This window comes from Rhinolophus ferrumequinum, chromosome 7 (assembly GCF_004115265.2).
Source record: "Rhinolophus ferrumequinum isolate MPI-CBG mRhiFer1 chromosome 7, mRhiFer1_v1.p, whole genome shotgun sequence".
NCBI classification, from domain to species: Eukaryota; Metazoa; Chordata; class Mammalia; order Chiroptera; family Rhinolophidae; genus Rhinolophus; species Rhinolophus ferrumequinum.
Window position 1 is genome coordinate 93,634,015 of NC_046290.1, and position 12,189 is coordinate 93,646,203.

The 12,189-nt window shown below is 53.6% G+C and overlaps 1 protein-coding gene across 3 annotated transcripts in view; it reads left to right on the forward strand.

Moving 5' to 3' along the window:
* Positions 1-7,561, forward strand: part of ELN (elastin) — a 31,268-nt gene extending 23,707 nt beyond the window's left edge. For 2 of the 3 annotated variants that reach the window (XM_033110945.1, XM_033110946.1), the window contains 11 exons: positions 21-152; positions 842-880; positions 2,256-2,327; positions 2,413-2,472; positions 2,722-2,805; positions 3,478-3,516; positions 3,713-3,763; positions 4,154-4,198; positions 4,551-4,580; positions 5,177-5,227; positions 6,549-7,561. In XM_033110945.1, coding sequence (XP_032966836.1) covers positions 21-152; positions 842-880; positions 2,256-2,327; positions 2,413-2,472; positions 2,722-2,805; positions 3,478-3,516; positions 3,713-3,763; positions 4,154-4,198; positions 4,551-4,580; positions 5,177-5,227; positions 6,549-6,592 — 647 coding nt within the window. In that variant the 3' untranslated portion in view covers positions 6,593-7,561. The remainder of the gene's footprint in view (positions 1-20; positions 153-841; positions 881-2,255; positions 2,328-2,412; positions 2,473-2,721; positions 2,806-3,477; positions 3,517-3,712; positions 3,764-4,153; positions 4,199-4,550; positions 4,581-5,176; positions 5,228-6,548) is intronic. The other variant, XM_033110947.1, reaches the window with a different exon arrangement.
* The last annotated feature ends 4,628 nt before the right edge of the window (positions 7,562-12,189 follow it).

Here is a 12,189-nt window from a genome sequence, read left to right on the forward strand (position 1 = left end):
CTACTGCCCATCTCCCCCAGGGGCGGCAGCTGGGCTTCCTGCCGGTGTTCCCGGATTCGGAGCTGCTCCTGGAGTTCCTGGATTTGGAGCTGCTCCTGGAGTTCCCGGATTTGGAGTTGGTGCTGGGGTTCCAGGCTTTGGGGCAGGTGCAGGTAAGCGGCCTTCAAGGCTGGACAGAAATGACCCCTGAGCTCAGAGGAGGGAGACCTCGCCCCTGCCAGCACGTGCCCCAGCCCATCATCGTGGGGCTGGCGGTAAAGTCCCCATTAGGTTCACCTAAGCAGTCAGAGATGACTGGGGTAGCAGATGAGGGGAAGCCAGGTGAGGGGAAGCCAGGTGAGGAGGCCCCAGGCTGCCAGACGTCAGAGTTCCTTCTCCCTCCGTGGATGGGTCACAGGGCTCCAAACTGAGAAGAAGCCCACCATCCAGGGAAGGAGGCTGGTGGTACCTGGGCTCAGTGGACACAGGTGGGCCAGCCTGGCTCCCCTTCAGCAATGTGCTGTGGCAAGGGCGGCCACTGTTCACAGGGTGGTTACTGAGCCTACTCTGGTCCCACCCCAGGCAGACCACACTGGACCTGGAGGGGGTGGGAAGGGGCTGAAGGAAGGAGGCACAGTTCAGCCGTCAAGCACCCTCAGACCAGAATTATAGAGGCATGATTAGGTACTGGAGCTCTGTACCTAGCAGGTTGAGCTCTTGGCTGGGAAGCCACAGCTTCAGGGCTTTGAGAGGAGCAAAGAAGGCAGAGGAAGGCAGGAAGGGCTCCCTGGAGGAAGCAGAACCCCCAAGCATAGAGATCAGCTGCTGACCACCCCACTTTCCCTTTTTCCTTTTTCCTCAGTACCTGGATCCCTGGCTGCCGCTAAAGCAGCCAAATATGGTGAGTGCCCCCCCACACACACACCGCCACCCAGGGGTGGTTCCACTACTGCCCCACCATCCCTGACAGCACCTAGTTACCCATCTCCCCTCCCTCTGAGCCAGGGCCCAGTGCCCAGAGCCTGCAGCACAGGCTGGGATGGAAAAAGGCAGTTTCTAGGACACATTCGTGACGGTTTAACAGGCCTGGCTCCTGCCCACTAAATGCCTATCATGCCTCCAGCCCCGGGGACAACCAAACACGCCCCTCACATTTCTAACCTCCCCGGGGGCAGGTCCACCTTGGTGAGGACCATGGTCCCTAAGGCCTGTCTGGCTCTTACAGTTTCGTGGGCCCCAGGGCCATGGAGGGGCCAAGGTTGCTGTCTGCCAGGCGGCCTCTGCCTCCTGGCCAGCAGAGCCCCGGCCCCCCGCCTGCCTCCTTGTCAGCATGACTGCGCCTGCCACGAGCCACAAGGACGTGGCAGACATGCCTGCCCCTCCACTTGGCGCTCAGCAGCCCCAGCTGGCCAGACCCACACTGTCTGTGGCCCCCGCATTCCTGGCCTCCTGGGAGCCAGGTCAGGGCCTCCGCCAGGGAAACACCATCCAGCCCCGGCCAGTCCACTTGGGGCCAGTTTCTACCTCGGAAAATCCCAGCTTCCTCACTCCCCACTCCTGGCGGGCCCTTCTCCTGTTCCCTGCTGGCTGCTCTGCCGGTCTGAGTTTGGCAAACATCGCCAGGGAAACAAAACAGTTAAGGCACTGGCTCCAGAGCTATTTCCTGCCCGGGGTCTATTGAGAATATTGCTTAACCTCTGCTGTGCCTCAATTTTCTCATCTGCAAAATGGGGATAATAATAGTACCTACCTTTTCTTTTGCAATGAATAAGAAGTAGGCTAATGTGTGAGAACACTGAGAACTGTGGAACTCTGGCTGCTGCTTTTGCTAATAGCTCTGCCCTGGAAGTAGTGGCTCAGAACTAGAGTACATTCCTTTTACTCTCCAAACAACCGTAGGGTAAGTGGGGTAAGGATCATGACCCCTTTAGGAAGATAGGGCTCTGGAGCTCAGAGAGGTGACAGCTCTGATGAGTGGAGAAATCAAGATTTGAACCCAGGACTGTCAGAACCAGAGGCTAGTCTTCCCCTCTCGGCAGATTTTGGCTACCACTGTGGCCACCTACAGCTCTAGTGCTAGCCCAGGGGGATGGGATGGAGAGGAGAAGGGGGCGCCTAGTCTGATTGGTCAGTGACACAGGCCCAAGTGTCTAGGAATGGACTTCTGTCCAGTGCGCCTTCCACAGGGTCACGTGGCCTCAGCCACCTGTCTGCTTGCTTACTGTCCCTGGGTCCTTCAGAAATAGGCAGACTGACTCTCCGTTCTCTCCCCTCAGGAGCAGGAGGGCCTGGGGCCCTTGGAGGGGTTGGGCCTTTTGCTGGAGTAGGTGTCCCAGGTGGTGTGGCAGGTGAGTTGAAACCCCAGGACGGGCTGGGCGGGGAGGGAGACTGACCCACGGAGAATTGCTCCCTAAGCTCCCTTTGTGTCTCCAGGAGCTGGACCTGCTGCCTTGGCTGCTGCCAGCAAGGCTGCTGCCAAAGCTGCCCAGTTTGGTAAGTCCTGTGTGGGGGGTTTGGAGGGTCCTCTGACCGTGCACCATGGTGCACTATTGTCTGACCTGCCCCTGAAGCCCTCAGGGGCGTCATTTCCCTAGGGCCCAGAACCCCTTCTGGCCCCGCTGCACCCACAAAGGCCCTGGAAGCTCAAGCTCCACCTGGGTCCTGGGATGAAAACTTCAGCCCTCCACAGACAAGCAGCAGGGGTCCTACCAGTGGGGGTTTAACACAAAGCTCTCTCCACAGGCCTGGGAGGAGCCGGCGGGCTCGGAGCTGGAGGACTGGGAGTTGGAGGGCTTGGGGCTGTCCCAGGGGTTGGGGGCTTTGGAGGTAAGAGGCTGCTCTGGAATCAGTGAGTACATTGCGTGTGTGTAAGAGAGAAACAGACAGACAGACACAGAGACAGAGAGACTTTCCTTCCCACCTGGCCACACCTGGCTCAAACTGTCTGCTCTGCCCCACCCCCCCAGCGGTACCTCATGTAAAAGTCAAGGTGGCCTGCGCCCTTGTCTAGGCTCCTGCAGCAGGTACAGGGGGCCTTGGGCAAGCAGGAGCTAGGGCTGCTTCCTGCCGCTCCTGCGATCCCAGCCCTGTCCCTCTCCTCTCTCCTTCAGCTGGTGTGAGCAGGTCCGGGGGGGTTCATTAGGATAATGATGGATATGTCCATTTTCTAGAGAAGAAAACCAAAGTTGGGAGGGAATTACTTGCCCAAAGTCTCTGCCATCCTGGCGCGCCTTGTGTTGACATTTCACTCTTTTTTGGGTCATCATTGTGTCTCCCTACCTAAATCCGTCTGAAGTCTCTTCCTATGCGTTCCACACGACCAGACACAATAGAAGCTTAATGAAGTCTTTTGGAAACATAGATGGATGAAGGAGGGGTGGAGAGATGGTGGAAGGAGGAGTCAGTGGGTAGATGGTAAACGGTGAGCAGGTCAGGAGGGGGACACGACTCAAGGAGGGCAGGGATATTCCTGAGTCCTTATGCGGCCCCTCTCCCCAGGTGTGTCCCCAGCTGCAGCTGCTAAAGCAGCCAAATATGGTGAGTGGCTCATTGCTGGCCTCCCCTGCCCAGGCCTGCAGGCTGCTTGTACCTCCCCCCATTCTAACCGCCCCATCCCCACACAGCTCAGCCCTCAGTCCTGCTTGAAGTATCCCTGACAGCCCTCTAGAATCTTCCTGACCCCAGGGCCACTTACACTGTGCCTTGTCCCAACCCCCATCTGCCCTCTTCCTAGGTGCTGCTGGCCTTGGAGGTGTCTTAGGAGCCAGGCCCTTCCCGGGTGGAGGTAGGGGCCTTCTCCGCTGTGAAGTCCGCTCTGCCGGGGTCTAGAGAAGTCTTTCGGGCTAACAGGAGAGATCCCAGAGCCACACTAGCGCGAGGACACAAGAGAGAGGGTGGCGGGGACAGTTCAGGAAAGGAAACATCCTTGGCAAGGGGCAGGCCTCAGGGTACGGGAGGGGATATGCACCGTGGGCCTCGGGCACCAGGCTGACAAGCTGAGGCTACGGGGCCCATACCAGGATGCCAGGTGGGGACAAGGTTTGTGAAGAAAGCTACTCTGGGTATGGGGGAGGGGTAGGGGGGCAGTGGGGAGGAAGTGGTCCTGGGCAGAGAGGAAGAGGGGCTGAGGCCAGAGTGGGGCCTGCCCTGTGCCAACCCCATGTGCCTTCTGCAGGAGTTGCAGCAAGACCTGGCTTCGGGTTATCTCCTATTTTCCCAGGTATGTCCCTACTTCCTGCCCCAGGCCCTGTGCTGGAGCCCTGGCTGCCACCTTCCTCCTCCCCTTCTTCATCTTCTGCTCAAAAGGGCTGAGCCAAGCCCCGGGATGGAACCCCTACCTCAGATTACACGAGGCTAGCCTCCCCTCATTCTTCTCCCCCTGCCTTGCAAGGCCAGGGAGCATCAGATTTTCTAAACCACCATGTTCTAAATGGGTAAACTGAGGCTCAGAGAGTGCCAGGGACCTGCCCGAGGTCACACAGAGAGCGAGGCAGAGCCAGGACCCCTCTCCTGGGAGGGCTTGGTGGGCTCCCAGAGGAGGTACACTCACAGTCCATCTCCTTACCTTGCAGGTGGCGGAGCTGGGGGCCTGGGAGTTGGTGGTGAGTCTGCGAGACGGAGGGGCCCCACTCCAAGCAAGGCCCTGAGCTCCTTGCTGGGTGGACGGAGAGTCCTGTTGAGGGAATGGCTAGTGCAGCCCCAGCCCTCAACTGGCCCTCTAGTGTGGGGGCTTAACAGATCCGCCCCAACGGGAGTCATAGAAGCTGAAAGTTCACCTGGGATATAGGGACAGGGGGCAAGGATCCTGATTTCTGGGGCTCCCAGTCAGGCACTTGACAGGGCAGTAGGAGTGAGACAGAGACCTGGGTTACCCCAAGGCTTGGGGTCTAAGTGGAGATATGGACAAGTTCCCATAGAAAAGGAGAGAAACTGTAAGAGAAAAGCAAGGTCCTCAAGCAAGTGGCCAGGGACACCGAAACCCCTGACCCCAGCGTGTTTGCTCGGGCAAGGCTGAGGCTGAGGTCTGGCTGTGGTGGGAAGGGGCGCCTGCTGAGCTGCTCAAACCTCCACGTGTAGGATCTAATGCAAAAGGCCTTTGCAACCTGCTGGGACAGGATCAAGGCGCTGTACATGGTGGGGGTCCTGGGGAGGCCGTAAAGCCCTGCCCCCTCCCCAAACCCCATCCTTCCCTCCACAGGCAAACCTCCCAAGCCCTTCGGAGGGGCCCTGGGAGCCCTGGGATACCAAGGTGAGCAGAGACCCCACCCTGGAAGCTGGCGGGGAGGGAGGGGCAGAGACGGAAGCAGAGGCTGCGGCCCATCAGTCTAGGAGAGGAGGCAGCACGTTTGCACCCAGGCTTGGCAGGGAGTGGGAAGGCTGGGGAAGCCAGACACCTCACCCGTCCCTTCTGCCTCTGACACAGATGATCAGGTCTGGAAGTGGCCCGGGACCCTCCCGGCTCACCCCAGCCTGGCCTGGCCTGGCAGTCCCTCCCTCCCTGCTGTCCATACACCCCCTGCAGGAAGGAGCCAAGGGAAAGAGAAAGGAGGAGGAGGAGGGGAGAACTCAGAGGGGCAGATACAGAGAGTGAAAATGGACGACACAAATCTGAGGGGTGGGCAGAGGGACCCAAGGTGCCCAGGCTGGGCAGAGTGGGCAGAGGCCACCACCTGGCCACATCCTTGCTCAAAGACACAGACATGGCGCTGGGAGTGTGTGGGGTGGGTCCCGATCACCACTCCCCAAGTTCCTCCCAAGTATACCATACCCAAAGAAGGCCCCGCTCCACCCCTGTGGTTATTCAGGCTGTGGATTCCCTTCCACCCCACCTGTTTCTTTCTACACAGATAAGGCAGCCAGGGCCAGGGTGGGGAGAGGCAAAGGCAAGACCAGCCTGACTCTTTCCAGGGTGCCTAGTGATGCTTGTGGCCCTATCCCCTTGCTTTTGAAACACTCCGGATGAGCTGCACGGATGCCTGTCCCTGCCCCACGTGGTGCTTGCTGCCACCAGGTGGCAGTAACAAGCCACGCCTAGCTCCCTCAGGGATAGGAGCTACACCAGGCCTTAGGACCAGACAGCGTGCCTTGCTTGATGACTGGAAACAAGGTTTACCAATCAGACCTCCCCAGGAGAGGGCCAGAGTCCTGGGTTCCAGTCCCAGGTCAGCCACTGACTGTGGATGAGGAGACTCTCCCTCTCGCTGGGCCTCCGTTTACTTACCTGAGGCATAAACTCACGTGCATCACACCATTTCCCTGGATGGGGCAGCTCTGAGCCGCTTGCTGAAGGCTTCCCAGATGTGCAGAGAGTATGGAGACCTTGTCTAAGCCCGGTCCTTCCCGGACCTGGCCTCATGCCCTGACCCCTTCCCTTCTCTGAGCCTTGGTTTCATCAACCACAATCTGAACCTTGCTCCCACCTACCTGTCTAGAGGGATTTTGTACAGTAAGAGTTTGGCCTGGGGTGGAACCCAGGCTTCCGGTGGCTTCTTGGAGTTGGTCAGTGGGCAACGGGCTTGAGCAGCAATGAGGAGGGGCCAGACTGACTGACATATGCCCCTCCCCCCTAGGTGGGGCCTGCCTGGGGAAATCCTGTGGCCGGAAGAGAAAGTGAGCTTCCCGGGATCCCTGACTCACGACCTCATCAACGTTGGTGCTACTGCTTGGTGGAGAATGTAAACCCTTTGTGACGCCCCCCCAACACCCCCTCCTAAGTCCCCAACCCTGGAGGGGACAGGGCTGGCCGGGTGGACATGGAAATCCACAGGACAAGGAAATAAGAGAACGGTGGCCAAGTGGGCACCAGGAAGCCCCCGACTTCAGAGGCAAGGGGTGGTGGGCTTAGCCCCCTGCCCTCACCCCCTTCCCGCCCGGGAGCTCCCCCTCCAAACACTCTCCATCTCCAGGGGAACTTGGTGCTAAGTGCTGGTGCTTTCATCTTCTTGGGGGAGGGAGGAGGGAAGGACAGCCCTTCGGGGAAACCCCTCCTTGGGGCTCCTCTGAAAATGGTGCGACACTTCCTGGGCAGTCCCACCTCCCCCTGCCCACCAGGACCCACCCTTGGCTGTGGCCCAGTTGGTACCCAAGCATTGACAACCTCAAGCTGGATTCCATTACACCATCTCTTGGCTCTCTTGGCCCCCCTCTCCCCACACCAATCGCTATTCCCCATGTCTGAGGCACCTTCAGATCAGAAGAACCCCATTGGGAATAGCCCTCTTGCTCTTGTGGAATTCATCCGCCCATCCGTCCGTCTGTCCATCCATCCTTGTCACCAGTTTGGCCACCTGGCACCACTAGCTGGTCAGGTATCCCACCATCAACCTGGTGAACCTGTCAGGGCAGCCTATGTCCTGCCTCTGCCCCACCACATACACCCCTATGAAGGGGCCTAGGGTGTGAGGGGCTGTGCCAGCTGGGGCGGCAGGAATCTCCCCCCCAACCTGGGTCACCCCCACGCAGTACTGTATCCCCCATCCCTCCCTTGAGCCACTGTACTTCACAGCATTTCCCACCCCTGCCCTGCCCATCTCTTTGTGTCTCGCTGTGATAGATCAATAAATATTTTATTTTTTGTCCTGGATATTTGGGGATTATTTTTGATTGTTGATGTTCTCTTGGTTTTATTTTTGTGGTTAATTGAAAAAAAAAAGTTTCTTTTGTTTTTTTTTGTTTTGTTTTTTTTCTGATCTGGGGAGCTATATCCTCAGTAGAAAAATTCATTTTAATCACTTTGGTATAACTCTGGATGAAACACACGTTTCTTTTTTTAATAAGAAAAGAGAATTAACTGCTTCAGAAAAGACTAATAAATGAAAACCTTTTAAAGGAAACTGTGTCTTGGCTTCCTTTGTAATCTGTCATCTGCCTTTAGCTCCTGGCCTGGGTAGGGAATAGGGCTTGGCCTTGGGGAACCCCCACTTTTCAAGGTGTATTTAAGGGGCTGCTTACCAGAATCCACTGTCGTTGGCTTCTGGTGTATGATCTTCTCCAAGTTCACCTTGTCCTTTAACAATGAAAGCCCCTTTATAGGGGAAGCAGAGCCCCCACGCACACCTGTCCACTGTGGGTCTCCTGTCCACAGTGGCTCACCCACCCAGCCACACCTTCTCAGCCCTCACCTTATAGGACCAAGACCTGAGCACAGGGCCTGGTGGGCAGCCTCCAAGCGCTGAGGGTGTAGCTGGAGGGGTAAAGGAAACAAAAGTGACCCTTCTGTCCAGACCAAACCCTCGGCCCAGTGAACAGCCGTGCAGAAAGGGGAACATGGCCCCATCTGAGAAAACTGGAAGACAGGTTTCCCTCTGAAACATCCATTCTAAGGAAGGCCTACTCTCTCACATGGCAACGTAAGGCACTGCTTCACTTCTTTATAAAACGTACCACCCTTAGATGCCCCCATCCCCAGGGACATCTCCTTCTCTTTGGGGCCAGAAATCCATGGAGCCTGGGGAGGTGCCTACAACTCCCTTCTACGCTATAGTCTGGGTACCAGATTCTGGAATTCCCTCCCCAAACCACCATGTCCACTTCCAGGACACACATGGCCTTATGCGTGCACCCAACCTCCTGAGGGAGGACCCCATGGCCAGTAGTACACCCCTCAGCCAGGAGGGTGCAGGGCAGCTGTTTGTTGCGAGTGTGGGTGGAGTTTGCCAGGCACTGGAAGATCTTGCATTTGTTCCTAAGGCCCCTCACAGTGCCAGAAAGAATGGGATGGAAAGAGAAAGGGGGTGGGACAATGTTCAGGGAGCTGGTAGAGCACAAAAGGCACTTTAATCAGGCAGACTAGAGCAGGGAGGGCCACGCCCTTCAGGCAGGGAGAGCAGCCCCGTGAAGGCCTACGGCACAGGACAGGGAGGGTGCCTGGTGGGACGGGGCAGAGCTAAGGAAAGACGGAGGAGGTATCTGAAGGTGGTAGGGGGTGAGTTCATGGAGACCCACAGCCGGCTGCTGTGACAATCAGTGAGGACTGACAGCCTGCCCAAGAGTAATGGCAAAGGAGATTCATTCATTCAGATACTTAGTCAACACAAATACCCCTTGCTGGTTGGCCAGCCCCAGCTGGGGGGCTCCCTGCTTTGGTTTCTCATGGTTCATGGCTTTAAATTCCACCTACACACTGGCAACTCCCCACCACCTCCTATCCCCTGAGCTACAGCCTTGCACGTCCAAGGCCAATTCTCAATATCTCTGTCTGGAAGTCTCATAGGCGTCCCTGAGGGGCTGGTTTCCCACCCTCCACAACAAAACATGCTTCCCGCCCCACCTTCCCCAGGTCAGTAAATGGCAGCTCCAGTGGATCGGGCCGGTAGCTTGGAGTCATGTCTGGCTCCTCTCCTCTCACTCCCCAGGGCACATGCACCAGCAAATCCCTGCAGCGCCACCTCCAGAAGATGTCCAGAGTCCAGCCACTTCTCACAACCTCCAGGGGCCATGCTCTGGTCTGTCAGCAGCTAGTGCCTGTATTACTGACACAGGTTCCTAACTGAGCCGCCCAATTCTGCCCCGGCTCCCCTTCAGCCTTCTCTCCACACAGCAGGCAAAACAATCCTCTTAAAACATAAGCCAGCTCAGGTCATGCGTCTGCTCAAAATCTTGCAATGGCTCTCCTCTCACTCAGGGCCAAAGCCAGAGGCTTTCAATGGCCTAGAAGCACTTACCTGAGTTGCACCATGGGTTCCGACCTCACATCCTGTTTCTCAGCCTTCCACCAGCTCCTATGGTTACAGCGGCCCTCTTATTCTTCTTGCAAGCAGCAGGCCTCCACCCCATGGCAGGCCTCCACGTCTGCTGTCTCTCCTGCCCAGAATGCTCTTCCCTCAGCTGTCAGCGTGCGGGGCTCCCTCATCTCCTTCAGGTCTTGACTCAAATGTCTCCTCAAAAGGCCCTTCCCTACCCCCTTTCTAAAACTGCAAACTGTAGCCTCCCTTGTACAGCACTCTCACTTGCCCCAGCCTTCTTTTTCTCCAGAGCACCCAGGTGGCACAGAAGACTTTCCTTCTTTATTGTCTGAAGAAAAGACAATAGAAGAATGTAAATTCCCTGAGGATAAACACTGTTTTAAGAACAAAATCAATAAACTCCCTGCTTTCATTAGTTATACACTCTGGTAGAGAGACAGTAAGCAAATGTGCTCGGCTGATAGTAGCCCCAAAGATATCCAGGTCCTGAATAATCCCTGAAGCCTTGTAAATATTACTGTATTTGCTTGCTTGGAATGCCATAACAAAGTCCCACAGACTGAATGGCTTTAACAATAGAACTTTATTTCCTCACAGTTCTAGAGGCTGGACGTCCAAGGTCAAGGTGTGGGTAGGAGTGGTTCCTTCTGAGTCTCTGTCCTTGGCTTGTACGTGGATGGCCGTCTTCTCCCTGTGTCTTCACATGGTTGTCCTTCTGTGCATTTCTGTGTCCTAATCTCCCCTTCTTATAAGGACACTGGTTCTATTGGATTAGGGTCCACCCTAATGACTTCATTTTAACATAACTGCCTTTTTAAAGACTCTATCTCCGAACAGTCACATTCTGAGGTGCTGGGGGTTAGGACTTCAACATACGAATTTGGGTGGGGGGTGCAATTCACCCATAACAGTTATACGTATATGAAAAAGTCTTTGCAGATGAGATTAAGTTAAGAATATTGAGCTGGGAGAGATTACCCTACATTATCAGGGTGGACCCTGAAAGTAATCACATGTATTCTTATTTATACCGTGTTTTCCCGAAAATAAGACCTAGCCGGACAATCAGCTCTAATACGTCTTTTGGAGCAAAAATTAATATAAGACCCGGTCTTATTTTACTATAATATAAGACCCAGTCTTTACAATATAATATAATACTGGGTCTTATGTTAATTTTTGCTCCAAAAGACGCATTAGAGCTGATTGTCTGGCTAGGTCTTATTTTCGGGAAAACAGGGTAAGAAGCTGAAAGAATTGTATGCCAACAAATTGGATAACCCACAAGAAATGAATAAATTCCTAAAAACACAACCTACCAAGACTGAATCATGAAGAACTAGAAAATCTGAACAGACCAAATAACAAATAAGGAGATTAAGTTAGTAATCAAAAACCTCCTAACAAAGAAAAGCCAAACATTTCAAGAATTAACACCAATCCTCCTGAAACTATTCCAAAAAATTGAAAAGGAAAGAATCGAAAAGGAAAGAATACTTCCAAGTTCATTCTAAGAGGCCTGATATCAAATCCAGAGAAAGACAGAAGAGAAAACTACAGAAAAGTGACATCAGCAAAATAGCAGAATAGGAGGTCTTCAGCCCATAGCTCCCTACAGAAAAAATTCTAAAATTCATTTGGAACCACAAAAGACTGCAAATAGCCAAAGCAATCTTGAGCAGGAAGAACAAAGCTAGAGACATCACATTGCCTGATTTCAAAACATAATACAAAGCTATAGTAATAAAAATGGACATACAGATCAATGGAACAGAATAGAGAGTGCAGAAATAAATCCACACATTGTTGATCAACTGGTCTTTGACGAGGGTACCAAAAGCAATGGGGTAAAGACAGTCTCTTCAATAACTTGTGTTGGAAAAACTGGATAATGGATATTCAGATGGAGAATAATGAAATTGGATCCTTATCTCACAACATACACAAAAGTCAACTCAAAATGTATTAAAGACACACAGCAGAGCTGAAACCGTAAAACTTCCAGAAGAAACATAGGGAAAAGCTTCTTGGCATAGGTCAGAGAAATGATTTTTTTAAATATGGCTCCCAGAAGCACAGATAATAACAGCAAAAATAGACAAGTGGGATTGCATCAAACTAAAAAGCTTCTGCACAGCAAAAGAAACAATCGACAGAGTGAAGAGACAACTTATGAAAAGGGAGAAAATACTTCCAAACCACACATTTCATATAGGCTAATACCCAAAACATAAAGGGATTCAAACAACTCAACAGCAAAAACAAACAAACAAACCAAACCAAACAAACAAACAACATATAACCTGATTTTAAAATGGGCAAAGAACCTGAATGGACATTTCTCAAAAGAAGACATACAAATAGCCAACAGGTATACATGAAAAGTTGCTCAGCATCATCAATCACCAGATAATGCATATGTAAATCAAAACAATGAAATATCACCTCACGATGGTTAGAATGGCTATTATGAAAATACAAAAGGTAACAAATTTGGAGAGGATATGGAGAAAAGGGAACCCTTGGA